This window comes from Symphodus melops (assembly GCF_947650265.1).
Source record: "Symphodus melops genome assembly, chromosome: 8".
Classification (NCBI taxonomy): domain Eukaryota; kingdom Metazoa; phylum Chordata; class Actinopteri; order Labriformes; family Labridae; genus Symphodus; species Symphodus melops.
This window is the reverse complement of record NC_136698.1, coordinates 22,614,934-22,641,539: the sequence shown is the minus strand read 5'-3', so window position 1 is coordinate 22,641,539 and position 26,606 is coordinate 22,614,934. Positions and strand designations below refer to the sequence as shown.

At 40.3% G+C, this 26,606-nt stretch overlaps 2 protein-coding genes across 6 annotated transcripts; one reads left to right on the top strand and one right to left on the bottom strand.

Annotated features, from left to right (window-relative positions):
- Window positions 1–39: 39 nt before the first annotated feature.
- uhmk1 (U2AF homology motif (UHM) kinase 1) lies at window positions 40–6,492 on the top strand. Of its 4 annotated transcripts, none has more exons than XM_079350055.1 (10): window positions 40–178; window positions 408–803; window positions 1,678–1,807; window positions 2,534–2,720; window positions 2,806–3,003; window positions 3,522–3,616; window positions 3,713–3,789; window positions 3,895–3,993; window positions 4,089–4,177; window positions 4,729–6,492. In XM_079350055.1, exons 2-10 carry the CDS (start codon window positions 518–520, stop codon window positions 4,873–4,875), a joined length of 1,308 nt encoding a protein of 435 aa, XP_079206181.1. In that variant the 5' UTR covers window positions 40–178; window positions 408–517; the 3' UTR covers window positions 4,876–6,492. The 4 variants fall into 4 exon arrangements, with proteins under 4 accessions (XP_079206181.1, XP_079206179.1, XP_079206180.1 ...); XM_079350053.1 differs by having other exon boundaries at window positions 384–803; XM_079350054.1 differs by having other exon boundaries at window positions 40–218.
- A 7,521-nt stretch (window positions 6,493–14,013) lies between these two features.
- mep1ba (meprin A subunit beta a) lies at window positions 14,014–24,940 on the bottom strand. 2 transcript variants are annotated; one of them, XM_079350049.1, is made up of 15 exons: window positions 24,827–24,940; window positions 24,675–24,702; window positions 24,464–24,514; window positions 24,323–24,366; window positions 23,452–23,530; window positions 23,251–23,353; window positions 21,619–21,797; window positions 21,275–21,493; window positions 19,957–20,106; window positions 17,921–18,136; window positions 17,026–17,282; window positions 15,274–15,484; window positions 14,700–14,876; window positions 14,360–14,616; window positions 14,014–14,159 (listed from the first exon to the last, which is right to left on the bottom strand). In XM_079350049.1, exons 1-15 carry the CDS (start codon window positions 24,866–24,868, stop codon window positions 14,118–14,120), a joined length of 2,055 nt encoding a protein of 684 aa, XP_079206175.1. In that variant the 5' UTR covers window positions 24,869–24,940; the 3' UTR covers window positions 14,014–14,117. The 2 variants fall into 2 exon arrangements, with proteins under 2 accessions (XP_079206175.1, XP_079206174.1); XM_079350048.1 differs by having other exon boundaries at window positions 23,236–23,353; window positions 24,827–24,938.
- Window positions 24,941–26,606: the final 1,666 nt, after the last annotated feature.

The window sequence follows — 26,606 nt, the reverse complement described above, 5'->3', positions numbered from 1 at the left end:
ACCAGCAGGGGGCAGTCAACAGGACACAGTACATTGTATTCGTACGGGGAGGAGCGCAGAAACGGAAGTGAGATTATATCAACAACCTAGGTGACAAGTTAGGAGAAACTTTACTTCACCAGAAAGCTGTATACCTTCTCAGTGTAACATGCGACACAAAATGCCGTGATAGGAACTGGTGCGTGTGACGGAAGTTGAATGCTTTTCTGCGCAGACTGGTTAGTTTAGTCTTTTAAACCCGTTAAATTAGCTATTGTTTCCTCTCTGGTGATCCCTGTGAATTCATTTAAGTGTATAAACGTGGGTCTAATATGCAAAGGTATAGCTCTGTGTGTATATCTAACGCGGCTGGGTCGTCTGCTCGCTGTTGTTGACTCGTCCAGGTAGTGTTTATGTGGCGCTGACAGATCAGCATGGTGCTGCAGCTGCTCCCACCTGTCAACTAGCTGCCTCCTCTCCTCCTCCTCCTCCTCCTCCTCCTCCTCCTCCTCCTCTTCCTCTCCTCTCCGCTCCTCCAATGGCTCACTGCGGAACCTCCGAGCCGAGCGCTAACAAGGTCCAGGCTCCGCGTCCCGGCAGCGTGGACCAGAACATGAAGCCCGTGTTGTTCGAGATCTTCGGTGAGATGTGGAGCGTCCAGTCCCGGCTCGGCCAGGGAGTCTCGGCCTCTGTGTACAGGGTCAGCTCGGGCTCAGCCTCCACAGCCGCTGTCAAGGAGTTTCAGGCCGACACTCAGGGAGGAGACTACGGGTATCACAAGGAGAGGTCCGTGCTGGAAGACATCCAGGGCCATAAAAACATCGGTACATACATGATATCTCCCAGCCTTTAAACTGTGTTGTTGTTTCCTGTGAACCCCAAAGCTTATTTAAACTTAAACCCTCTTTTAAAAACAAGTGAAACAATCTAAATCATAACAAATGAACACAAAGAAATGAACTATATGTGTGAGGGGGTGGTGATGTAATCTTTTGGGCCAGAATAAGACCAAACCTCCTGTTAGGTTTCTAGCTGTATCTAATGTATAAATTCAATGAAGAAATCGCAGAACAGACTGTGGATTACTTTACGGCTTATTTCGGCTGAGGTCAAGACAGTCATACATTGACATTTGTTCTGTGAATACACTTGTTTATATGCTGTTAAAAGGTACATCTTATACTGAGTACATCTTTATCAGGCTTGAAGAAGACATCCCTTTGACTCGTAAATGTCAAACATACATTCTGAGCAAATCTTCTTTTACTACAGACAGCTGTTGTAGCCTTACTCTGTTTCTGTGAGATGTTGATTACAGTTACTCAAACCTAGAATCAGTTGCTTTTAGATGGTATACAGATTTAAAGAATAGGTTAAAGGGACCAAGGGGGGTCCACAGGTTTCCTACAATTAAGTTCAAACCAAACCAAACTAAACGAATTCATAGAAATTCATACCAACACCTACTCACCCTGTTTGTTCGGGTGTCTTGATAATCGATCACATTAAACAAAACTTGCTCTTCGGTGGCAAACACACGGGAGACTTTTCTGTCGAGCCTTCTTATAAATAACTTTCTTAAACACTCTGGCTTGACAAAGGCTGCGGCCAAGTGTTGGTTACAGCAGGTTTCTAAATGTGTTCAGAGACAGTTCAGAGTATAACATGTCTTCTGACTGATGTGTTCTCCCTGTGTAGTGACGCTGTACGGCGTGTTCACCAACCACAGCTGTACGGGTGTCGCGACCCGCTGTCTTCTTCTGGAGCTCCTGGATGTCAGCGTGTCCGAGCTGCTGGTCAGAGGCAACAGTGGCACTCAGGATGGGAGGTCAGAGACTTCATACTTCACATGTAGTATGACTGACGAGGGAATCACAGGGTAACTGATATAGTGACATTCATTCAATGATACTTCACAATAGCTGATTAACTGAAGAGTCGTGAACGACCCTAATAATGTAAACCACCAAATTCACTTTGTGTCCCCGGGACGCTGGAGGTCAGTTTTTGTTGACAGTTTGAAACAAACAGAGTAGTGAGGGTGACGTGCAGACAGATGAACACATTGGAGCCATTTGGATAGATAGCTATATTTTATTTTATGAAAATGTTATTTTCTGGTAATTTGTGAGGTAATTCTATCACAGGAGTCCCAACAACAAATATAGCTGTATCCTTTTCCCCTGCTAACAGGAGCGGCTGTGGCTCAGGTGGTAGAGTCGGTCATCTCTAAAGTCAGGGGTTTGATCCACAGCTTCGATGTAACCCTCTTAATCAAGACATCTACCCTTTAATTCTGCGCACCAGAATGTAACCCTGTCAGCACACAGACAGACCATTGTGTAGTACTGTACACGTTTATTTAGCCGTCCTTTTAACAGAAATCAGTAAAGGTCTCTGTGATCGTGGATGAGGAGAGGAGAAATGGGAAACACCCAGGAAAAGAGGTGGAGCTGAGAAGAGAAGCAGACTGACCCCTGCAACAAAACACAGGGTAGCTTGAGCTTCAGTTAAAATCAGTGTGATGTTTTTTTTTTTTTTTTTTTTTATACAGGTCCCAGCAGGGCCACTCCATGTGGCTCGTCCAGCACTGCGCCAGAGACATCCTCGAGGCCCTTGCCTTCCTTCACAGGGAAGGCTACGTCCATGCTGACCTCAAGCCCCGCAACATCCTCTGGAGCGCTGACGATGAGTGCTTCAAGCTCATCGACTTCGGCCTCAGCTTCAAAGAGGGGAACCAGGTGGGTGTGTCTGAGGGTTTGGAAGGCAGTGAAAGCTTATCGAACTGTTGTGTTTCTAACTCTCCGTCCACCTCGCCTCCTCCAGGATGTCAAGTACATTCAAACAGACGGGTATCGCGCTCCAGAGGCGGAGCTTCAGAACAACCTCGCTCAGGCTGGGGTGGAGATGGAGGGGGACTCAGGCTGCTCGTCCGCCGTCGACATGTGGAGCCTCGGTATCATCCTGTTGGAGATGTTCTCAGGAATCAAACTCAAAGACACCGTCCGCTCCAAGGAGTGGAAGGTGTGACCACAGCTGTTCTCGGCATAGACACATAAATACAGTGTAATCATCTCTTTGAGTCATGATTGATTACATCATGTTTACATCTCGATATCAAGCTGTTTTAGCCAATTACTCGAGAAAAGAAAAAGATGATGCTCTCTGCTTTTTTGGATGTTACGTTAGCGTTTTTAGATCACGGTCATTCCTTGTCAATTGCCAAGAACAATTTTGTTTGGAGGTTTCAGTATGGCTGAGGTGTCGCTAAACAGCAGTTTATTTTTGTTTAATGCTGGTGCTCAAGGGTGACATCTACTGGATCAAGAGTAGAACAACTTAGAGTGCGTCTAAAGAAGAAGATGTATTTATTTGAAACAGACCTCAAGAGAAAGTAAAAGAAAAAAACTGAAGGACTTAATTTCAAGAAGTTCAAAGTAGTTTCACAAGTTTTGAATGAACTGTTATCGGTGAGGAAAAAAAGAAACTGTAAATAAACAAGACATATTATCAAATGTTAAATCTACTCTCTTCTCCTTTAGGATAACTATGCGGCCATTGTTGACCATTTTTTTGCCAGCAACAGTGTGGTGTGTCCGGCCATCCCCGTCTATCACCTCAGAGACCTTATCAAAAGGTACAATGGTTCACAAACCAATGCAATCCACATTGTTATAATATGACTACATTGTTTTATTTCATGTTCTGACCTTTTTTTACTCTGCGTCTTCAGCATGCTCCTCAACAACCCAAAGCAAAGATGCACGGCTGAAACTGCCCTGCTGAGCCCATTCTTCAGTATCCCTTTTGGTATGTGTCAATATTTGCAACCTCCACCGAGATGATTGCCCTTCTCAGTGATTACAAAATGTATCTGTGTGTGTGTGTGTGTGTGTGTGTGTGTGTGTGTGTCAGCTCCTCACATTGAGGACATGGTCCTGCTGCCCTCTCCTGTTCTGCGTCTGCTAAACCTGATCGAGGACAGCCATCTGCACAACGATGAGGAGTATGAGGGTACCTCTTCAGATTGTTTTTTTTTTCATATCATTAAAGTTCACAAGGTTTTAAGTACTGTGAGTACATTTTCTTGTGTCGTTATTTTTGTGCAGACATCCTAGAGGACATGAAGGAGGAGTGTCAGAAGTACGGCTCTGTGGTTTCTCTGCTCATTCCCAAAGAGAACCCAGGAAAAGGACAGGTTAGACTGTGTGCCCAGAACTCATTGTAAACACTTCCTTTACGCTGAAGACATCACCTCTTTTTTACACACTGCTAGAGTTGTGTATTATGTGCAATAAAACATTTTGTGGGGGGAGGGATGAGACGTGACATCACATGTCTCATCATATTATGATGAGATATGTGTATATAGTATTATAGTATTATGTGCAATAAAACATTTTTTTTTTGGGGGGGGGGGGGGGGGGGTCTGTACATCACATGTCTCATCATAGGCTGAGAGATCCACTACAGTATTGTAGAAAGTAGGAGTGCAAACTCCATCAAGTGAAAACAGACTGAACAGAAACTGCACTGGGCAGACTTTGCTGAACAGAATAGAAATCATCACATTATACCTATTTTCTCTGTGGGTGACCTCAAAAAATCCGACTGAGTCTTATAGACCAGTCACTTCTCATTTAAAGTCATGTTGTATTAAAACACTGTTGGAAAATTGCCCAAGCCTTTTATGCCCACATGGAGTCATTTACCCACTCGCTCACCTGCATGTCCTTTTGTGTCCACCAGGTCTTTGTCGAGTACGCCAACTCCAGTGACTCCAAAGAGGCTCAGAGGCTGCTGACAGGCCGCACCTTTGATGGAAAGTTTGTCGTTGCCACCTTCTATCCTCTAAGCGCCTATAAAAGAGGTTACTTGTACCAAACAGTGCAGTAAAGTCCTAAAGCTGGGTTTAAACCTCGGCACCGTTTTCATTATGAAAATACAACGACATTTATCTCCCCATAAACATGCTGATCATTTTCAATGAATAATGTGTGTAGTTTAAAGTTCTGCATGTTATCTCTGGTTTCCTGCAGTACATGCAGTTCATCATGCAGAGTTTGAACTGAAGACTTAATTTCTGCTGCTTCCAGTCTGTGCATTACTCTTATCATTGCACAACCTTCTAGTGCTTTTAAGGTCACACATTATCTTCCTTTTAAACCAGATCAAATAAGTCTCAGAACTCCCCAATGGGCCTGTATTTGATTGTGTCTATAAACCACTCTATTTCAGCCCTGCTCAGAACAGGCTGTTTCTGTAGCTTTAAATGTAAATGAGCTGTGTCTGACCACGCCCCTCTCTGGAAGGGCTTATTGTAGGTGGTGATTTATTGCACCATGTCCGATTGTTTTCGATGAGTAGACGGACTCCGAGCGCAGAACAAACACAAAGTATGTGTGTATATGTCAGTATATATCATATATTCAGGTTGTGTTATAAGGACATACAAATCTTCCCTCATAAGAGTTGCAGAGAAAAAGTCTTATTGAATATCTAGTGTTAAGAACACAGAGATGTGCTTGACAGTTTGTTGAAATATTTGAGTTATGTACGTGTTAATGAGAATGTCACTATGGTACAGCAGGATTAAATCCTCTGGTGGCTCCTCAGGCTGGTTTCAGGGAGAAATGGTTTTGGTGTGGTGACTCATGTCAGGTGGTAAAAACAATGTTTACTCACTGGCTCTGTGGCTAAGTGCCCTGTGTGGCGTTTTGACTTTAGCACTGAACGGGAACATAAAGAGGTTACAATGATAATCTAAGATATATTTTGGGACTTTGTTGAGATAGGACGGTGGATAGAGCAGGATGGATTTAAACCTGGGCCTCCCGCTCAGAGGACTAGAGCCTCCAAACATGGGGGGCGTGCACAATAACCACTATGCTTCCAGCGCCCAAGAAGTTAGAACTTCTATATGCATGTTGAAAATGGTCAGACTGTACTGTAGATGTGAAGTCAGGAAAAAAAGTGATGCTTGAGTACAAATTTAAACTGCATTTTCCAAATGAAAAAAAAGTAGCTTTCGACAGTATAACATGTCTTCTAGCCAAGTCCACTTTTACATGACTTGGTGGAATATAAACAAGGGTCTATAGAGCTGGTGTGTTGTTCCTTTGCAGTACACGCTCTGCTGTTTCTCCGTCGTGTAATAAGTTATTCAAAAACAGCTCAGGTTGGTGTTGGTCGATAAGCAATCAGACAGTCCTGCTGTTGCTGTTTTAGTAATTGTTACTTTCTCCAGAGCTGGACACTTTCACACTGTAGTACCCACATGAGCTAAATTCAGATCTTGATCCAAAGGCAAGCAATCCAGACTGATGTGGGTCATCCTTGATCGATGCCAATGATCCACAGAGTCTTACATTTCTGGCTCCGTCCACCAGACCGTTTAGAGCTGAAGAAGCCTTTCAGAGGACGAGGGGTGAAACGTCTTCAAGGCGTTCAATCAGTCCAGTTGCCTTTGGATCGGGCCTCAAATTGACCTTGACCTGGATGTCTGAGAACCTACACAGACGTGAGCTGAAGGTCGACTGCAGCAGTTGTTTATAGTAGGGACAACTTACAGGGACAACTTATATGATCCTTGAGTGCTTCTAGATTGTTCCAGAAACTATGCTAATAGCATGAACTCGTATTGAGTCTAATGAAACGCTAATTCAACAGGAATGTTATAAATTGTGCAGTCTTGAGAAAATAAAAATGGTCTAGTTTTGCGTCTTTGGAGGCAGGTTTACTGTCCAGAAAGAAGCTGCATGATTCAGGGTCAGCCTACTTTGTACTTCTAGGTGATTTTTTGTTGGAGAAGCAGACACTTTTAAATTTCTGTTTTTTTTTTGTTTTTTGTTTGTTTTGTTTTTTTATTTCCTTTTGATTCCTCAAAATAATATGTATTAAAGATGACCCAGCACCCTGTCACGGGGAATTAAAGGCAAAGATAACCAACCAACATGCTGCTATAATTACCAGTGGTGCTTCCTTATGTAGCCCAGACCGCTTGATTTGCCTTTGAGAAAAGTTTCCCTCCCAGCAGATGTGTTTTACAAAACCTGTGGACTGTGAGAGTCGAGAGCACGGAGCACTCATATGTTAGAGTGTCTCCACAAAGACACTTGGCATCAACAGCATTATGGTAATGCTGCTTCAGTTCTCACCGCAGAACATCATAAGTGTTTAATAGATTAAATGAATGGCAGTCTCTTGAACTGCTTCTTAGCATTTATCAGTGCTGATGCTGAGTAATGCTCGGTCACAATACAAATCATGCCCCTACCGTTTAGCCCTACATTCACATCACAGGGTAGGATGTCCCAGTAATCGTTGTGAGGGTGAAATAGGTGATGTGCTACATAGACCTTCAAGCTGAGACACTTCATAGACACACTCCAAACCAAACGTTATTGTGAAATCTCCCAGAATGCCTTTCCAGTGGTCTGTTTACATAATGCCATAGGCGACTACTGATGATGCTTCAAGGCTCTTGAAAGGTTGTCTCGTTTCCTAAGGTGAGATTTCCACACTACAGTACCCCTTGTAACTCTGTTCTGAGGGTCAAACAGGCTCTTAAAAATGAGGGGGGGTGAAGATTAGAAATGGGACTGAAGAGAGAGTCAGCACAATGTGTACCTAGCCTACACTTGAGTTGTAGTTACTTCAGTTTACGATTTATTAGCCAACATTAGCAACCATGAGACATCAGAACTACATGGCCCAGAGTCCTGCTCTCTGCTGTGTGAGGACTTCAAGCTGGTTCACTCGTGTTGTAAAGCACACAGCTCTGTCTACAGGGTTATTGGGATTTGAGTGAAACGGAGAAGTTCATATAAAATAAGATAATTATTAATTCTGGTAGACTCTGGAGTTTGAATCGATTGTCACCTGAGACCAATTTATATCAAATAATGTGCGGCTGCTTTCTCCATTTCTACGAGATTAAAAGCTGAAACGATAAAACGTTCCACGGAATAAAAATATTTTTCTACGAGCTTTATTTGAATGTGCCTAAAATGTGAATTCCAAAGTTTCCACTCGAGATAGTAGCTGTCCTAAAAGTCTGTACGGGACTTTGAAATCAGCGCTCAGCGAGATATGTGTCTGTTTGTAACCAATGATCCTTCGACAACAAATCCCATGCTTCAATGTAAAGAAGCACATTTTCTTCCACATTAGTGCAGTTAGTTTGTTAACAGTGGTACAGAAAGTTGGTCTTGGAAAATGTCCAGCTGTGTTTTAGTGTTTTAAAATGATTTTTTTTTGTAGGATATATTCAATAAGAGTGTTACATTCTGTAGCTCACAGGTTTAGATTGTGAAGAGAGATGACGCGTGACGACCAACGTGTGAGTGTGTGTAGGATCTGTGCTGTGTTGTGAAACGTCCATTCTGCCTTTATTGTTGAAGAGTTTACAGTGAAGATCCTGACTGGAGACATCAGGTCGGGGTTACATGCAATCGTGGTCCGCTGCCGGTATTCAACCATGAAAAACATTTGAATCTGGTGCGTGTCTTAATCCTAATCACTTGGCCCCTTTGAGTTCATGTTAAAGTGATAAAAGCTGACGTTTCTCGTCTTTCTTTACATCGTCAATTGTGGAAGATTTAATCTTCACACATGATGTGGTCGTCCACACCTGACACTTTCAGAGCTCAGTCCTGTCTCGTCTGTGGACTGGAGAGGTTGCAGGTGCAGACTCCATGTTTGTTAGTAGTGGACAAGAGATAAGAGGCGGACATTAAGTGATGACTGAAGACTCTTTGATCACAGCACAGGTCTTATGCACGTTACACTACAGATGGATGTTCTGCTACGTGATCAGTCTGTAACAGCTTTATTGATTGGCTCGATGATGGAGGATGGTATTGCGTCTTAATCCGAGCAGCACACGCATTTGGTGTGTGTTCATATTGAAAAGATGTTTTTGGTCGTGTATGGAGTTTTGTAGTTTACATAGAGAAGGGAAAAGCAGGTTTTCTGTTGTGACGGCTGCACTTTAGAATATGTATAATGTGACCGCCCTGCCTTAGTGGCTGAATGAGTGTTTATCACTTCTTCCCTGCTGGTCTGAGCGAAGCGCCGCTCAGACTTGGTCTGCTCGGCTTTATTCCCGAGATGCTGATGACCCGTTTTCACCTCGCATGTTTCTGAGCTGAAGAATCTTTTTTTTTTTTTTTCAATCGTATCCTTCATTGAGGACAGAAAGTATAGCGCCCAGCGTCTTTTTTTCCTCGTTGTCTGCCTTTTTCGTGCGGCAACTTCCGAGCGCTCAAGTTGAAAATCCTTCAACTTTTCTGAAAGGCGGTGTTATAAAGAGGACTCTGTAAATGCTTTTGGTTGAAGGTCTTCCTTTTCTTGAAACAATGACTCCTCACTGCGACCTGTGTCTGACAATGTGAAGTCAAAGTGAAGCTTTAAGTCACTTTGTTCTCCAAAGTGACATTTCTTTGTCCTTTCTGTGGTTCGCTCACTCACAGTTGTAGTTGTACTTTGTTCACCGACAGATCAAGGCCTGCAAGTTTCAGCACATTGTGAATTAGAGATTCTTTTGACCAGGTGTGTGTGCGCTTATGTAAAGGTTAATGTAGCAGTAACAAGCTGTTAAAAATGTTGGAGGCAGCGTTTATAATTGTTTGTTTTTTTCAAGCTGTCTTCCTGAGTACATGAAATGTGTCAGACTATTTTCCTCCAACACAGTGTGTGTGTGTGTGTGTGTGTGTGTGTGTGTGTGTGTGTGTGTGTGTGTGTGTGTGTGTGTGTGTGTGTGTGTGTGTGTGTGTGTGTGTGTGTGTGTGTGTGTGTGTGTGTGTGTGTGTGTGTGTGTGTGTGTGTGTTAGCTTTCCAGGCAATCTCTGTTCATCTATAATCAGTCAGTGATGAACTGAAGAGTCAATATGCAAAAGAGCAGCCAGCAGGTCGCAGTCTGTACGGTCCATTCTTGATAACAAAGCACACGAGAGTCGAAGCTGAAACTCTGAACACGACAGATGAGAAAAAGTGAAGTATCGTCAATTTTCGAGTTGTTCCAGCAGTGAATGTGAAACATATCAGCCAAGTACTGAAAGTTAAACCATCAGAGCGGTGATTCCACATGCTCGACACACTTTCCGTTTTTCTTGGCAATTGTGTCATAATTGACCGATCTGTGGCCGAAAGCCAAACAACACCAAGTTAGAAGAAAACTCAACTACATCACACTTAGCCCTTTGATTCATTGCTCATTTGAAAGCTGTTTTAATGCGGCTTTAAATATCACATTTATATTAAATCTAAGACCCTCTGCTCCACCTGGGGAACTAAATCAGTGATTTCAACCTAAATATGGATCACCACCATTTTATAACCAGTAAATATTGAGCTGCACAAAAATGTGCAACATTTTTATGGAACAATCAAACAACGGAAATAAAATAAATCAATCAGCAGGAGCACTTGCACATGTATAAACATTCACAGTCTGATTATCTGAAATGACAAGTCTGCAGAAGAATTTGTGACTTTCTGATCTAAAATGAGCTATGCCTGCAAGTGCCTCCGACAGCTGAGACAGAGGGACCCGTGACGTCTGTTCTTTGGGCCATCAGATACCAAAACAAACTCCTCCGCTCTCCTCCTGCAACACACCTCCAGCCCCCCTCCACTAGTGTTTGCACCAAGGAGTTTAGAGCGGACACAATTGTCCTTGGCTCGAGCTGCTGTAGCCTGTAGCTTCTGTTGTTGTGTTAGCAGGCTAATGTTAGTACACTGTAGTTTTGAGCTTGTTGCTGCACATTGCATGTAAAGTGGCACAGGATGAGCTTGATCTAAACTGCTTACATTATATTTAAATAAGCAGTGAGTACGTTCTTCTTTTCTCAAGTCTTTGACAAAAACAGCTTCATACAGAAGGAGGAGTCAGCCTTCCTGTCCAGGGTGTAAACCCGAGTCTGACAACAACACAGCCTGCTGTATTATGTCAAACGTTGCACAGTCTTTCTTTAATCATCATCAAAGACAATCATAACCACTGTTTCATTGGTGACCAGTTTGTTGAGTGTCGTGCAAAAGATTGATTTTAAAACGTTTTTAAAAAGTGGCAAACTCTAATTAGCAAAATAAATGTTTTTTGTTTCAATATAAAACATTAGGATTGAAATGTTCTTTTTAATTTTTGTTGTCTTTGTGTTAATCCAACCCCTGTAACAAGTCCTTTATTTGTAATGTCCCACTGAACTGAATGAAAAAAATGTTTGTGTCACAATCTGCTGAAAGGAAGATGTGACTATATGTTCCCATCTACGTGAGTTTTTTGTTTTTTTTCCATGCTCCAGCCTTCTCTGTTGAGAGGGAGTCATGGCACTCTTTTGTTGTGTCCGAGTATCTCCTAATAAAAAAAGATGCTTGACTGGGTCTGATGTTTGTGTGATGCGTTTGTGTTAAGTGAGTGAATGAATAGAAGCTGTAATGGTGGACATAATGTAAACGTAGCACCATCGTTGGACTCAAATACAGAATATTCTTGTCACAGAAAAGTAGTTTAAAGGAAGACCTGTCACTTATCTTGAACATTAGAAAAATAGGTCTGAAATCATTTTATACTAAACCCATCAGCTCTCCACCAGTTCATGTCGAGGTGTATACTAAGTGTTAGATATTGCTACTATACAATTATTTGGTTTAGAGCAGGGTTTCTTAACCTTTTTGACCTTGGGGCCCAACATTTTCAGGGCAAGGTAGTCTGGGGCCCAATCGAGTGAATGGTTCTGATTTAACTTTTGCGGTCATTTTTATTTAATAGCTATTTGTGTCTATGTTGTAATAATGAATACTGTTCTTCATTTGTATGTTTTTTAATCAATATATGAACCTATACATAGGCTAATTATGCATAAAACCTTGCACAAGTTGAGATCATTTAATTAATTTTGCTCATGTTTGTCAAATAAGTAACACAATATAAACTTAGCAACAAAAGCAATAAAAAATAGGTGCTCAATGAAGTTAGGTAGATTTGTTTAAATTAAAAAGAGCATTCTGTTTTGTGTAGCGCTGCCCCTGTTGCAGTCATTTTTTCGTTTTAAGGACCTCTCCGTTTCCATTCAGATTCAGGCCCCGTTTACACGGAGACGCTGTGACAGTAAGACGAAACATTTGGACATGTGCAGTAGTCGAGAACAAACAAACAACAATGGTGGCGGCTATGTGCTTCAGCAGCTATTCGCGTTGTATCGTCTTTTAAAACAGAACCTTGATATGATACATCGTGTATGTCGCCGCCGAAAGAGCATCGAATACTTGCGACAAATAGTTCAACCTTTACCCAAGCACAGGGCGACCATACGCAGCATGTAAGTAAGACTTGGGAGAACTAGCCGCTGAGAAGGATGTTGTGGAGGAAGTGGTTATACTGCTGAGTGTTGCACTTGTCGCGTTGTAAAGTCCACTGCCCACTAATCGTTTTCACTCAGGCAAGACCTGCCGTGTAGACGGTCTGTACTTCGAATCCGGAGTGGGGTTGTTTCGATGCGTTTCTGTCATAGACTGGTGTAATAATGACGTATTTTTGTAGGCCAATCCGAAAAAATGGCGCCGGCGGTTCCTTCGGAAATTCGCCTATGGGATTTTTGAATTGGATTTTGCTTCATTGCAGAAAATAAGCTCTGTGTCAAACACGTTTCTGACGCGTAGCTGTTTTGTTCAGCGGGATAATCTTTACAGATGAACATCATTTATATGAAGTTTGAAGAGTTAATGCAGCCGAGAGAAGTAAAAAGCTAACGTTATGCGCTAGCGAACTACACCGCGGTCGATTTATAATGACGTCACGACCATTATGCTTCATCGATCTAATCAGTGGATTTGACAAGATAGCTAAACGTTAGCTTAATAAGTTGTTTATTAACCTAATATTTGCAAGAGCACTGAAAAACATGACTAGAGACTGTAAGGAGGATTAGGGAGAGAGTTCCCGGCGTGATGACGTTTAATGTCTGTGACAACCACTGTAGTTTCAGTTAGCTACTCGTTAGCAACCGCCGTTTAAAGTTTGCGTTAAAACTTTAAAAGTCACAAGTGGGGTCTTAGGTAACGTAGTTTTTCTCGTCTAACAAAATGTCAACATCTCTTCAGCTTGTGTTAACCACAGACCTTATTTCAGGCGTCTAAACACAAACCCATTCAAAATCCCCATTGACTTTTAGAGTTAGGAACCCATGGCGCTAAAACGCTAACTCACTTCCTGGTTTTAGGACTCAAAACTACACCAGTCTATAGCGTCTCCGTGTAAACGGGGCCTCAGGGTAGTCACCTGGCAGAGTTGAGACTTCTCCATAGACGTTAAGCTAAATATTCTTCTCCTTCTCGTGATGTAGGCCTACTTCTAACTGGCGTGTTACTGCCTCTGGTGGTCGGAGAGTATATTGCAGGCCAAGGATCACGGCCCTTACGGCCCACAGATGCAAACATATTATCCCCTCGCAGCCCTGCAGGTGGCGCTCGAAGGGCCCCATGGTTAAGAAACCCTGCTCTGGACCACACTTTGAGCCCAGAGATAAGACTATTGAATCTACGCATTTTAGCCCGTAGACTGCATAAAGGGAAGTAAAGTTTGATGATATTATGGGGAAATACATTTTAGAAATGTGCCGTAAAATCGTTTAAATGTTTTTTTTCAATTGTATTATTTTGCATGAATGTCTGCTTAGGACAAAATAAAATGTTTATATTTATGCATGGATATGATACAGTTTGATAATAGTGCATGTACAGTAAGTGGGGGCGGGGCTTTTGAGGGAGTACAGAGAAAGGTGAAAATGGAGCACGGAGGGAATGCTACTTTCAAAATCATGCTAGTTTTTCGAAAATTACCTACCCTGCCCTTAAGGAATTCAAGATAATTTGTCACTCAGCATTGATCATTTTACAATACCTCTTAGTGTTAGTTTCTAATAGTTACAACTCATTCTAAGATCTTATGTCATAATGATGCCAGAAACACCTTTACTTTGGATTTTTTGCCAGACATGTTTCTCTGTAAAGCTGTAAATAATGTATATACACTTGCATTAAAAGATTTTTTATTTCTTTCACACGTTCAGGTGAGAATCTGAATGAACAGTTGTAGAGTTCAACGAACTCTCTTGACTTTTTTTCTAGGTCAGACTTCAAGCAGTGAACGAGGATGGTAAACCTTTTGTTGTCTGCTCCTGTAATGAAATAGAAATTAACGTTACAAACATGACATCATCCTTTGTGATCCCCCTCTTCTTCAGGCTCCCTTCTTTCATTTTCCCCTCTTCATGCCTAGAGCAGCACTTTGAAATAGTTTTTTTTTTTTTTTCAAATGTTTTTCTGTAATAATGTATGTCTGGATTTCTATGGTCTTTAATAGTGAATTTACACTTACGCTCATGAATCCTGGAATGTCCTCTATGATCACAGCCAGGTCACTCTCCCGTTGTCTCTGTCCTCCTCCCTCTCTTCTCATCCTCCTGGCATTTGCTACAATCAGCACGGTAAGAACCAACATGGCTGCCCCCACTGTACCTGCTATAGCTGTGACCATCGTGGAGCCATTCGCTGCTCCCTGAGGTGCACCATGGTCTGCAGCCTTCATCTGTTTTGTATCAGGAAGCTGCTGAGTCTCCAGCAGATCGGAAATGTCTGAGGACAAACAGAGATAAGATTATACTGAAGAGTTGTTCTTGAATTGCGGTCACGTCTGATGTTGGGATGACTCTACACACCTTCTAGACTGAAGAGGAAGTAGGCATCGTCTCCTTTGATGTAGCTTCTGCTCTTCAGCCTGCTGTGGGTGATGTAGGTACTTGTTCCGTAGCCCGGGCCTCGATAGTAAGAGCTGCCATCTGAAGCAGTGACCTTTGAGCCCACCTTCCTTGGATCATCCCAGTAGTACTCAGAGCCTGGAAGAGGTGTAATTCTGTGTTTCACTAACAGGAAAAACTGCAGTCAATCCTACTTTACTAATCTGTGAAGTTACTGTGGTATGATTGACTGATACTCATTTCCTTGAATTTTGCTTCTTACAAGGACATTTTTTTAAAAAAGAGGTTGGTTCCTTTCCCAGCTAATCTCATCTCATTTCAGCCCCTTACTTATTTTAGTTTAGGCACAGAAACTATTAAGCGAGGTTCAGGAAATGATCGTGGTTTGTGTTAAAATATTGAGTAAACATTAACAGCTGATTAACTAAAGAGAACAACAACTGCAGTCTCCTGGGTTAAAGTCCTTTTTTTTAAGGGTGTATCGAAGGACAGAGTAGGCAATACTATTTTGGGAAAAGAATACCGATTCTCTTACCATCAGAAGACATTTTGTCAGGATCAGTGGAGACCATCCTGTGCATGTTCATATGCTGTCTGACATCAGACTGCTGATCCATCAGGGCCATAGTTGCCATTTGCCATGGACACGGCCACTTGAGTTTATGGTCATTGGGGCCTGAGGTCAGGTGGAAGTAGGCGCCCATGTAGCCTGGACGGTTGCTTCTTCCATTAAGGTACACACCTACCTACAGAACAAAGAGTCAAAGTTAAGGCTGGGTACTTTGGAGGAACCAGTCAGAGTACTTCATCAAAGAAATGTATGAACCACTACCTTGAAATACATGTGCACTGGCTCATTGATGGCTCAATGTGAAAGTATTTTTGTTATCTTAAACAGGTTGGAACGTCCTTTCTCTGCGATTTTTTGACGACTAGCTCCCTTTCTTTAATTTAAGTAATAATGTGCGTAAAGGCGTCTGTGTGTATGAGCAGTAATTAGAGACACAAAGTAGATTTATCAAATTAGTCTTCTGTCTACTTTACTTTTGTTGTGTACTGCTGAGCTCCTGCTGACTGAGTCTCTGGTAGCGGTCCCTTCACTTCCCTGTACAGTAGTGCACTTCATTGTCAATGCAGATGGTGCGTGGTTTTTCACGTGTAACTATAGGATCCTTCCCCTAGAGACCTTGCAATAACCAAAGGTGCAATTGTCTCTGTTCGAGTGTTTTTGAACTTGTGTGACTTTTTCTGTTTCATGTTAAGAGTGCTCTTTTCTGGGGGTCATTTCCTATTAAAAAAATTCCCCTAGGTGGCGTTGCAGATTAAAATTAACCTAAGTAAGCCCTCGTTACTGACCACGCCTAATTGCCAAACATACAACAAATAATGTTTTATTGTTTATTTGTTAACATCCCCATTAGCTTCTCCTTTTCTTCATTGACAATATTTCATTCAATGACATAAAAGTACAACACAACAACTGACTATACTAATGACAACAATGACATAACCAATGTAACACAAACAGCTCAAACTCAAAAATTGTCTTATACATACAGCTGCTCAATATTTGCATATTCTCCATGTCAATAGTTGTATGAACTTAACTTAAGTGCCTTACATCAGCGATGCTCCTGCCCATTTTTTAATACCATTTGCTTAATTTGGCTGTTCCTGGACATTTTACAATCAACAATAATCCCCAATGACTTTGCTTCTGTTACCTGTTCAATAACTGTACCAGTTTACACAGCTGGGAGCTGCTTTTAATACATATTTTGAGCCTCGTACCATACTTTTTTTTTTCTGTATTGATAGCTAGTTTTTTGATCACAACCCATTCTTAAATTAACTTCAATCACTTGTTTAAGATTGTACTAACTTCTACGTGTTTGTACCATATATACTGTATATACATCTTCATATCTCGCCACAGTGGCATGCTCTAAAATTAAATGTAAAGAATTTGTGAAAATTGAAAATAAAAGTGGTCCTTAACAACTTCCCTGAGGCACTCCATAACTGATAGCTCTTACTTTAGAAAGATTTACAGAAAACAGAAAATGAAAATGTATAGTGTATTCCCTGTTGGTGAGATAACTTTTAATAAATGCAACAGCAGATGTTTCAAACCCATAACAACTCAATTTCTTTAATAATAATTCATGATCCAATGCAGTACCAGTTAATGTTTTCTTATCAATTGCTATCATCCACTCATCTGTCATCTGAGTGAATGCTGTAATTGTAGAGTAAAATCAGAAAATCGGATATGAAGGGCGTTTACCTGGTAGGAGTAACCTGCTGGAGACAGGAAGCGAGGGCTGTACAGTTTACTTCCCACCGATGTGGTGGCCATCAGGCGGGTGATGTTGCGGATGTGCCAGATGTGCTGAGGGCACTTGGTGGATGATAGGTTGATGTCATCCAGAGAGAAACCCCCTTTTGATGCACCGTTTCCCCGCACACCCTCAAACACAACACGTGACTTCTGTGATATATTCAGATTGATGTTCTGCAGCTCCCAGGAGCCCATGACACCCCCTGTAAAGAGAACAGTATGTAACAAGTCTGAAACTATTCGTAATCATACCACTGTAGCGTCACATGTATTGGACAAAAAGCTGGCATGCTTAAATATGACATTAAAATCCTCCAGAGAGACTTTCCTCTGCCCTTGAATGAGATTTTATAATTAAATGATTTTTCTAAATTAAATATGTTATGCGATGGATTTCTTTAAGTTTTTTGAGAAAGTGTGCTTTTGCAACTAAATACCATATATATATATATATATATATATATATATATATATATATATATATATATATTATCATTATTAATTATCATACATATTTGTCTTCCTGTATTTTCATTTTGTGCTTATCAGCTGTATCATGAAAGGGACTGCTTAAATGACGCATTTATTTTGCAGGTGCATGCAATTCATATTTTTTTATTTCTTTAAAATGTATTCACTCAACCTTTATTTATACTCGGGAGACTTATTTCAGTTGCATTGTTTTGCAAATGTTGTCTAACCTGCTTGAGTGTTTTAAAAGTTGTCACACCCACATTTGTCCGTGAAAAGCAAACACGCCCTGTGATGAAACGTGTTTCTATCCTTTAGGTCCTGTTATTGATTGTCTTTCTTGTGAGTGACATGTTGTTTCATTTATTACCTGAAATACTCTTGAAGAGCTTCATTTTGCCGCTGGGGTTGGCCTCATTGTATTCTCTCACCCAGATATTGAGAACATCGTCAGCTGCCCCGCTGTTGTAAAGGAAGAACTGCAGACACTGTGCTCCAGGTTTGGGGTAAAGCCAGCGACTCTCCAGAAATGCTCGCTCCCCGGGCTCAGCAGAGGCCGAGCTGAAGTGCATGAAGTAGCCTTTCCCTGAAGATGGGGAGGGACAACATGGGTTCATGTTTGGCTGCAGGGTTTACTCATATTACTGGAGATAGAGTTGTATGATTGAAGCGCTGATATCCTGCCAGTTAAGTAAATCATAAAGTTCTGTCTCTACTTGATTAACAACCAAAGGAATCAACCGACATAAATTGTGTCTAATAAATTCTTAGTAAATCAGGACTTATCGTGAAACTTCAAACGAGGCTCAGAGTACAAGTTATGTCATATCACATCAGGAACCTTTATTTTGAAAATATCTTCAGATAGCAAACAGATAAGATAAGAAGAACATGAGCTTTTATTTTATATAACTGCTAATCGGACAATAAACCAAAAATGTGTTTAAAGTGCACTCATATTTCTGCTGTCATTTCCTTGGGCCTATTGACCAACCAACAGCATGATTCCTACCTCAATGTCAGCCTATCCTCACTCTGCTCCCCCTTTTCATCGTCATTTGTTTATTTTGGATCCTCAAATATTTTGTCCTCTGTTACTCTAGGCCATTTTGGTCACCACTTGGTTTTAATGTTTTTCATTTGCTACTCTGTTTTATTTTTAGTGAGTTGCAGTTTGTTGTATGTTTGTGTATTTGTTCATTTATTTTGTTTGGTTTTGGCTTGTTGTCTTGTCTTTTAGATTTATTTTTATTAATTTCTTCTGTTCTTTTTTTCTTTTCAACTGTTAACTGTCAATTTTTCATAATTTTTTTTATCATTTTGTAAATTGTATTATGTTAGGACCCCCTTGAAAACGAGATGGTACATCTCAAGGGGCTTATTCTACACAAATAAATACAAAATATGTAAACTCTTTGTCTTTGCCCCTGCACCTCCCCATCCCCGCCCGTCTTTGCAGAATCGTCATCAATCAATTATTCAACTCACAAGTCATTCAGTCACTCTAATTGGGGGGATTTACTGTTTTTTTCTTATCAGACATATTTAATTTTGTGTGCACTGTTGGGTCTCTATCTTCAGTTCATTTAAATATCCCTAACCCTTACTCTAACATAAGAAACCTTTTTTGGTGTAAAATTAAACGTTTTCTATATTTTTTGTAGTGATTCGGAGGTGGGCTGAAGCTGGGTATCGTAAAGTTCGTAAAGTGGTCAGATTTAAATAAAATCACATCTCATGTAGCTTTTTGTGTTCAGACTGGCAAAAATGAAACCACAAACAGGAGGTGCAATTTGAACAAGGCCTACTAGACAAAGGCCACAGTGTTTCTAAAGAGCCCAGGAGGGCTGGGTGAAAACAAATCACAACCCCAACAAACTACCCGTTCAGAGCTGCATGAAAAAGTAAACAAGTCAAGTGGTGTGAGTCACACACTTCTAAACACTGAGAGAACGTTTCAATGTTTGTCATTCCTCAGTCCCTAAAAAGATGTCTTTATAGATCTCTATTAAACTCACATTCATCATTAATCATGTCACCCAGGGACACCTGTTGAGTAGACTTTTGAGATGTGCAGCTCAAAAACATCTTTCTGACATCAGGTTCTCGCAAAATCTCACAAAGTTCTTGTTACGTTTCGTTCAGAGAAGCAGGAAACAACATCGAGGATTACACTAAAAACAGTGTATCTATATCGTGCTTTAAAAAAACTTGTATACTCTATGTATGTAAGTGTGGATCAGCAGAATAGATCTACTTTAATCTGAGATTGAATCTAAGTAAGACTCAATGAATTACTGACCCTTGATTTCTTCTAATAAGCACAACTTGCACACATCTTGACACTTGTGTCTAATTTTGAGGTAAATAACCAGGATTTGCCATAACCATGACGACACAGACTACCTTTGCACTGGCCCATGTTAGAGAAGTCGGTCTGTGGCCCTCCGCTCACAGAACTACTTTGTGTCCACTGTCTGTGTCCAGGACTCTGAATCATGCCACAGATGTTGTCCTCCTCGAAGTCACAGCTGTCCACAAACGTAGAAGACTTGGCTGTGAATAGAAAACATATGCAGCGTCACTGCGAGACTTGTTTCCTTTGTTTACACTTTTCTCATTATCAGGAATGCTATGCTATATAAATATATATATATATCACATTATAATTGATGGTGGATAATTATCTGATTTAAGTCTGCTCCTGCCTCCTGCAATAAGGTCCTTGAAAAAAACTTTTTTTTGGCAAATGGCCATCAGATGTATTTATCTCTATAGAATTATTACAATTTAACCAATGTACTTATAGGATATTTAATTAGACCATTTTAATCATGAGAGTTGGTTCTTTAAGGTCACCTTAAAGTAGCATATGTTATCAGCCAGAAAAAATCTGAAACCAGGATTAAGGATCACTTGATCCGTGTATGCATGTCTTTCTGCGTAACACTGCTCATTTATGGTTTGGTGGTCTGCCTGCACGTTACAGACTCTGCTGCTGTCTTGGTTGGAGGTATTTAAGAAGCCATTACAAAGGTGAGACGGGATCACCGGAGCCAGCTAAGGAGCTCAGTAGTGTCCATGTGTGCATGTCTGTCTGTGTGTGTGTGTGTGTGTGTGTGTGTGTGTGTGTGTAGACTGGGGAACCAACTCTGCACTTCTGCAGAATCAATATGAAAGTCTAAAGGCGTAATGACATCGGAGCAATTATCATTAATATACAATTAGGAAGCAGAACTGGACAATGAAAGTTGCTTGCAGTTGCAGCATATTCCTGCTGAGAAGAAAAGGTTCAATAAAATGTTTATTATTTAATGTTTATGTAAGACTTTGAATAAGTAAACCTTTGATCAACCTGTTATCAAACCCTCATGCTTTTATTTTATTGGCTTTTATTTGCCCTGCATTTAAAGTCTCAGCAAAGTACAAGTTTCTGATGGGACACACCAACCTTGCCTGATAATACCATGTGAAAAACAAAAGTGCAACCACATAGATATTTTTGCATCAACATGCGACAGAGCTAACCATGAAAAACATGTCTGCTGTCTTTTTTTTTGTCTGAGATGTCTGACTGTAAGTTGTGTTTACAGTTCTTTTATACAGCATAACAGGTGCTAGATGTGTTACTCCTCTGTGTAATCATGTTACATTTTTATGTATGGCTTTGTGCAGCCGGGTAACCCTTTGGTTTAATACAGAATGAAAGGTTGAAATAACTTACTGCAGTTGTAGAGGCGGTTGAGCTTTGTTAGGTCACTAGCACTGAAGCCCATCCTCTGACCAATCACATCCATGAACTTGGGGATCTTGGTGACGATGGTTGGCTCAGAGCCGGCGTTGAAGGACGTCTTGCTGTAGTGCATCACAGAGCCGTAGTCATAGGGAACGCCAAGAGCGCTGGACATTGTGTCATCCCGTGTTTTAAAGTTGTGCTCTTTTCCTAAGAAGAATACACACATTCAATGAGACACATGACCTTCATGATTGTTGTTATGTGGTATTTGTCGCAGACATTTAAAATGTAAGTGCAGAGCTGTAATTCAAGTTGTGACAGGTTAATGTTACCAGGTGTAATTTCGTCCCATATAATGTTGACGTAATCATCGCGGTCAGCTCTGGACTGCTCGTGCCAGAAGCCCAACGCATGCAGGAACTCGTGTTCAACAGTTCCAAGGCGATCACAGTTGTTACCAATGGATAGTCGCTGCTTCCCCATGTGCTGGTTTCCTACAGAGGACGAGCATCTACAGAGGAAGGGAAAAGGTAAGCTACATGTTTGACCAGGTGGTCTGTAAATCCCTGGAGACTATATTTAGATAATAAAAAATACATCTCATCTGAAAAGACTGACTTTTTTAAACTCGCATATGATTGTGCTATAAATACTCGACTTTAAATTACTCTGTCTCTTTAGTCTTGCAAGCTGTTATGAATATTGATCCTGTGAGGGGAAATGCACATGGAGGCTGAAATACACACACATGCATAAACAGGATCCTATGGACATACAGTGAGGGGGCCAACAGCGAGTGCTCCTGAAAATTTGGTCCCTCAGTGACCCTCCGGTTCCCAACCCTAGTCCCTTCAGACTGATCCTGTCAAGCTAGTATTGTGTCTTATGGCAGTTTGGTCACTGTGAGGCAACAGATAAAATTGCAAAAACATGATGGGCAGGGGTGAGCCTTTACTTTTATTGAGCTGCTGAGAGCAAGTAGTGCTTTTGTAAATTTAGAAGACACAGCACGACACATGAAGTATCCAGTTGAGACCACATTCTGGTTACACCTGAAAAATTCAAATCCAAGCCAGTTGATTGGTCTACTTTCTTGTCAAAAGATATTTCTCCTGATAAGTCAAGATAAACAACGTATTTCAAGACATAAACAAAAAGGTCGAAAAGCTTGTAGTATGACATATGATCTTTATTACCTATATTAGACCAATGCATTTTGGCTTTTGATCTTTATCAGGGTAATCCAGGATCTAGACGAATTTCGGCACCCGACCCCATCCGGGTCATCAGTGACCCCAACACGTTTCAGCTTGTGGCCTTCATTAGGGTCATCAGTGATCTGGATGCATTTCGGCTCCCTTACCCCAAGTGCGTCAAGTGTTTTTGTCCTCTTTCAACCTTTAAGTATTTGTGTGTGCCAGAGAATTCTATTCTTCTTCTTCAAGGTATATAGAACATTGAATTGCCAAAAAAACTAATTAAACAAATGTAAAATCCCTCATTTCAAGACACTCAACAAGTACATTTTCTTGCCACATTGGAAGAGTTGTCTTCTTATTACAAGCAATAAAGGCTTCATTTTATGTTTTTTTAATATCTTAACACAAGGGTGTGTCGGGTAAGTGTGGCCTGAAAGAAAGTGTGATTGATCATCTTGCTTAGATTTTAGTTTTTGACTAATTTATTCCTCTTTTGTGTTTTATTTGTTTTCATTAACTCCGGTAATACTATCTGAATGCTCAATGCTCTGCTGTTTTCATCGGCTAACTGACAATTTCATGTGGTGCTGAAGAGGTAGCATGTATTTGATTTTAAATGGCTCCTTCATTAGCTGGAATCTCTCAATGTGAATCAAAGTTATTATTTTGTGGTTGCCAAAGGACACAACAATGAGCAGAAAGATATGGAAAATTTGTGCAATGTTGAAGTGTACTGCGCATTTAGCTCACCCGCTCCCTTTGTACACAGAGATGTAGTTTTTCTCTCCTCTCCACGGTGTGAAGTCGATGCAGGTCTTCAGTCTGTACTGTTCAAAAGCCTTCAGGATCACTCCCTTTGCATTCATTTCTACAAAGTGTAAGACAAAAACACAATGGAAACATGCATTCTAACCTGGTGACAAACAAAAAAAAACATTATGACAAGTACTGTGAAGAGTTTCTTACCCAGGTTATCCTCCAGGTAGTAAGGAATTGTTGTTGGCCAGCGATACCTATCACCCAGGATGGAGTTTCTGCTAAATGTCTGATCGGAATAAAGGAAAATAAACACATCCATAGGCCACAAAAACATATATAATTGGGACTACGCTTTTTTTTCACACAGAGCTTTCCTTGATGGCTGTAATCCTGACTTATTATTATGCTTTTCCCATGATAAACTCTCAGCCTTTACCTTTAGTGTGAATGTGGTTAAAATATTCATGTTCATTGTCAAAATTCATGTTGAGGGTATAATGGGAGTCTGCACTTAATTTAAATTACTTCACACTTGCCAGGCTTAGCAGCCAAAATCAGGGTTTCTTAAGATAAAAGGGGCATAAAAACATTTTAAAATGTATACATAAAACTTCACCTATATGTTTAAGTTGTGATATTTATAGATTACATTTAATGAGCAGGACCTGTTTTGGGCCTTAGGAATTTAAGTGTAAGTAATTTAAAGACACCTCAAGGGTTAAATTACAAAAACTGTGTATAGTTTAAAAAAAAAAACAGTTCTTATACATGCAGTGGAATGACTCTATTGATGAAGCTCCTTTAAAATTACAAACATTACTACTGTTTGTTATAAAATGTTATCTGATGATGACTAAGTTGTATCAGTTCTCAGAGCTGAATTATGGTCCGGTTTTGTCAGAAATGAGCAGATATTACTGTATATAGATGCATCAAAGATCGTGTTTATTATCATGAATATATTTTCAGGAAACTATGAACCAAATTATTAATTAATTATATTTATAACAAACCCAGTCATGTTATAAGTTTTGTTTCAGCAGCATGGGATATGCAGATTTCTGGATCTGTAGCTTACCTCATCCTGTTCGATGTCTCCCTCCAGCAAGTCCAGCCCGGCAGCTGCAAAGGTCAAAATTGGTTTGGTTGATGTAAATCCTCAAAGAGTAATTGAAGGACAATTCTACAACCGAGTAAAATGAAAAACAAGGCGACGAACCTTCATTGACGTTAAAGATGTCCCATTCAGAGCCTTCGTCAGCATCAGTTTCTGCAGATTAGGAATCAATAATAAAATTGGATTCCATGATATTTCCAACATATTGTGTTGCAGGGATTGAAGTGTCACTTCAATTCTACCTTTGTAAAACATTTATATTTTGTCCCCCTGTTGACAGTTACCACTAAATGCTTTCTTAAAAGTGACTCACCTGTGTCTCCTGATAGTTTAGCTGTCACCTAAAGAAAAAAAGAATCTCAGTCCATTGACAGAGAAATTCATGAATCACGAAACTCTCATGTGTGACTCTCATAGAAAGATACAGATTTTCTGTTGAACACAAATGTAAAGGCTTGTACGTACCAGACCCAGACCAAATAGCAGAACGATCCACCTGATCGCCATGACTCCAGCTGCAGTAACACAAGCAGTCTAGCTGTGACTAAACAGAGCTGCTCATGACTTTTTGTACAGGACAAACATTCACATGATTTGACCTTCCTTATGACTCAGGTGGACAGAGATTAAATGCTTTTCTAATTAATTATTAGTTCATATCCACGATTAGCTTATCTGTTTGTTGTAACTGCACCAATAAAAATGTGTGAGCAAGAAGAGAGTGCTTCAGATAAGTTCAGATAATTGACATTATCTAGGTAATAACAACAGCCTGATGTATTCAACACTTATTTTACAAAGCATCATGTTCAAACTGAGGAGAAAGAAAATTGTGGTTTGTTTTCACTATAGTTCTTGCTGGCCAACATTCATTTTGGCAGCTGATTTAGAATCAATAAGTAGTCACTTTTTATTTTAACAACTGTTTTTCATCACATTTCAGTCACTTTTGCCCTTTATTTTAGTCTAATTCTAAAATATTTTTACATCTCAACTTTTATTCAATAACGGGTGTTTATCTTGTAACCAAAGCATTTTCTCTCTTTAACCTATTTTAATTATCCCTACCAGATTGGCGTTCAGCATAAGCTCAAGCAGGAAGACTGATTATATTCTCCCACACATTCCTTCAATATGCTTCATTCAGCCCCCTCTCTACCACTTCAAGATCTCCCTGCTCTGGTGATCAGCTGATTTGGGGCGTTTACTATTTAAGTAATGATCCAACCAGACTCTCGTGCTACCTCTCTCCACCAATCATCCTGCTTTAAGTTTAAAACCTGTGTTCTCTCTCCTGAAGATATTCATGTCTTTTATTAAAAAATATGACCCCTTTTGTGGATTTAAAGCGGCCACTGAGTGAAACAATGAACTCAATAATTAGTCTTTTTGACATTCAGTGAACGCCTCAAAGAATCTGTGATGGATGTGACTTTATGGCCAATCACAAAGCTTGTAAAAGAATTAATCATGAGACAGTTCCTATAATCCATCTGACATTAAATCAAACCAATAAAATAATAATTATTACTGCAGAAAGGCATGACATTTTCAAGGGTCTAACATGCAAATTGTTTATTTCATAATACAATCAGTTACCCAACAGGTTTAATAAGGACATCTAAAATCCATCACAGACTGCATTACTGCACATCAGACTGATGAAGCATATTGGGCTTTATTGTTTTTCTCTTGTGGAGGCCCTTTTCTTACACTGCTCTGTATGACACACCATCTGCACACTGTAACTGAAGAGTTACACACAGTTAACAGTTAAGCATTAGCATGACAAGAAGTAAATAAAAGAAACCAAAATGTGGTTAGTGAGCTAGAGGTTTTTTGACATTATTACAGACATTATCAGACAAAGCTGGACATTCTTGAAAGTTCAACCTCATGTAGTAGGTCAGTCTAACAAAAGACAAGTTCCACAGAGGACAAAAGCAAATCTCTCATCCTCAGGCTAGAAGTCTGTGTTATATGGAGACTCATAGTCTAAAATGTGTGATTGAGTCCATAGTTGCAAAAAAAAAAAGGATTTAAATAATTTAAAAGATGAATTTCTTAGGAAAAATTAAATGACATGTACAGCTCTCTTGTCTTTTTGCTAAATATAAAGTTACAGCCAGTGGCCTGTAAGTGAGAATAAGCAAAATAATTTGTGACAGCTAGCATGTATTCAACATGTGAGATGTAATGTGTAATGTGCTTCACTAAGCTAAGCTAGCTATCTGTTAGTAGTGAC

Bases quoted from the DNA above. Each gene is read 5' to 3' on its own strand.
- mep1ba (XM_079350048.1), bottom strand. From the start codon at position 24,868: ATGGCGATCAGGTGGATCGTTCTGCTATTTGGTCTGGGTCTG. The intron at 18,137-19,956 runs GTAGTCTGTGTC...CCCCATCTTCAG, and splicing joins TAACATGGGCCAGTGCAAAG to GGAAAGGCTACTTCATGCAC. The intron at 14,160-14,359 runs GTAAGTGTAAAT...ATTTCATTACAG, and splicing joins ACATTCCAGGATTCATGAGC to GAGCAGACAACAAAAGGTTT.
- uhmk1 (XM_079350055.1), top strand. From the start codon at position 518: ATGGCTCACTGCGGAACCTCCGAGCCGAGCGCTAACAAGGTCCAGGCT. The intron at 3,617-3,712 runs GTACAATGGTTC...CTGCGTCTTCAG, and splicing joins CTCAGAGACCTTATCAAAAG to CATGCTCCTCAACAACCCAA. The intron at 3,994-4,088 runs GTACCTCTTCAG...ATTTTTGTGCAG, and splicing joins CAACGATGAGGAGTATGAGG to ACATCCTAGAGGACATGAAG.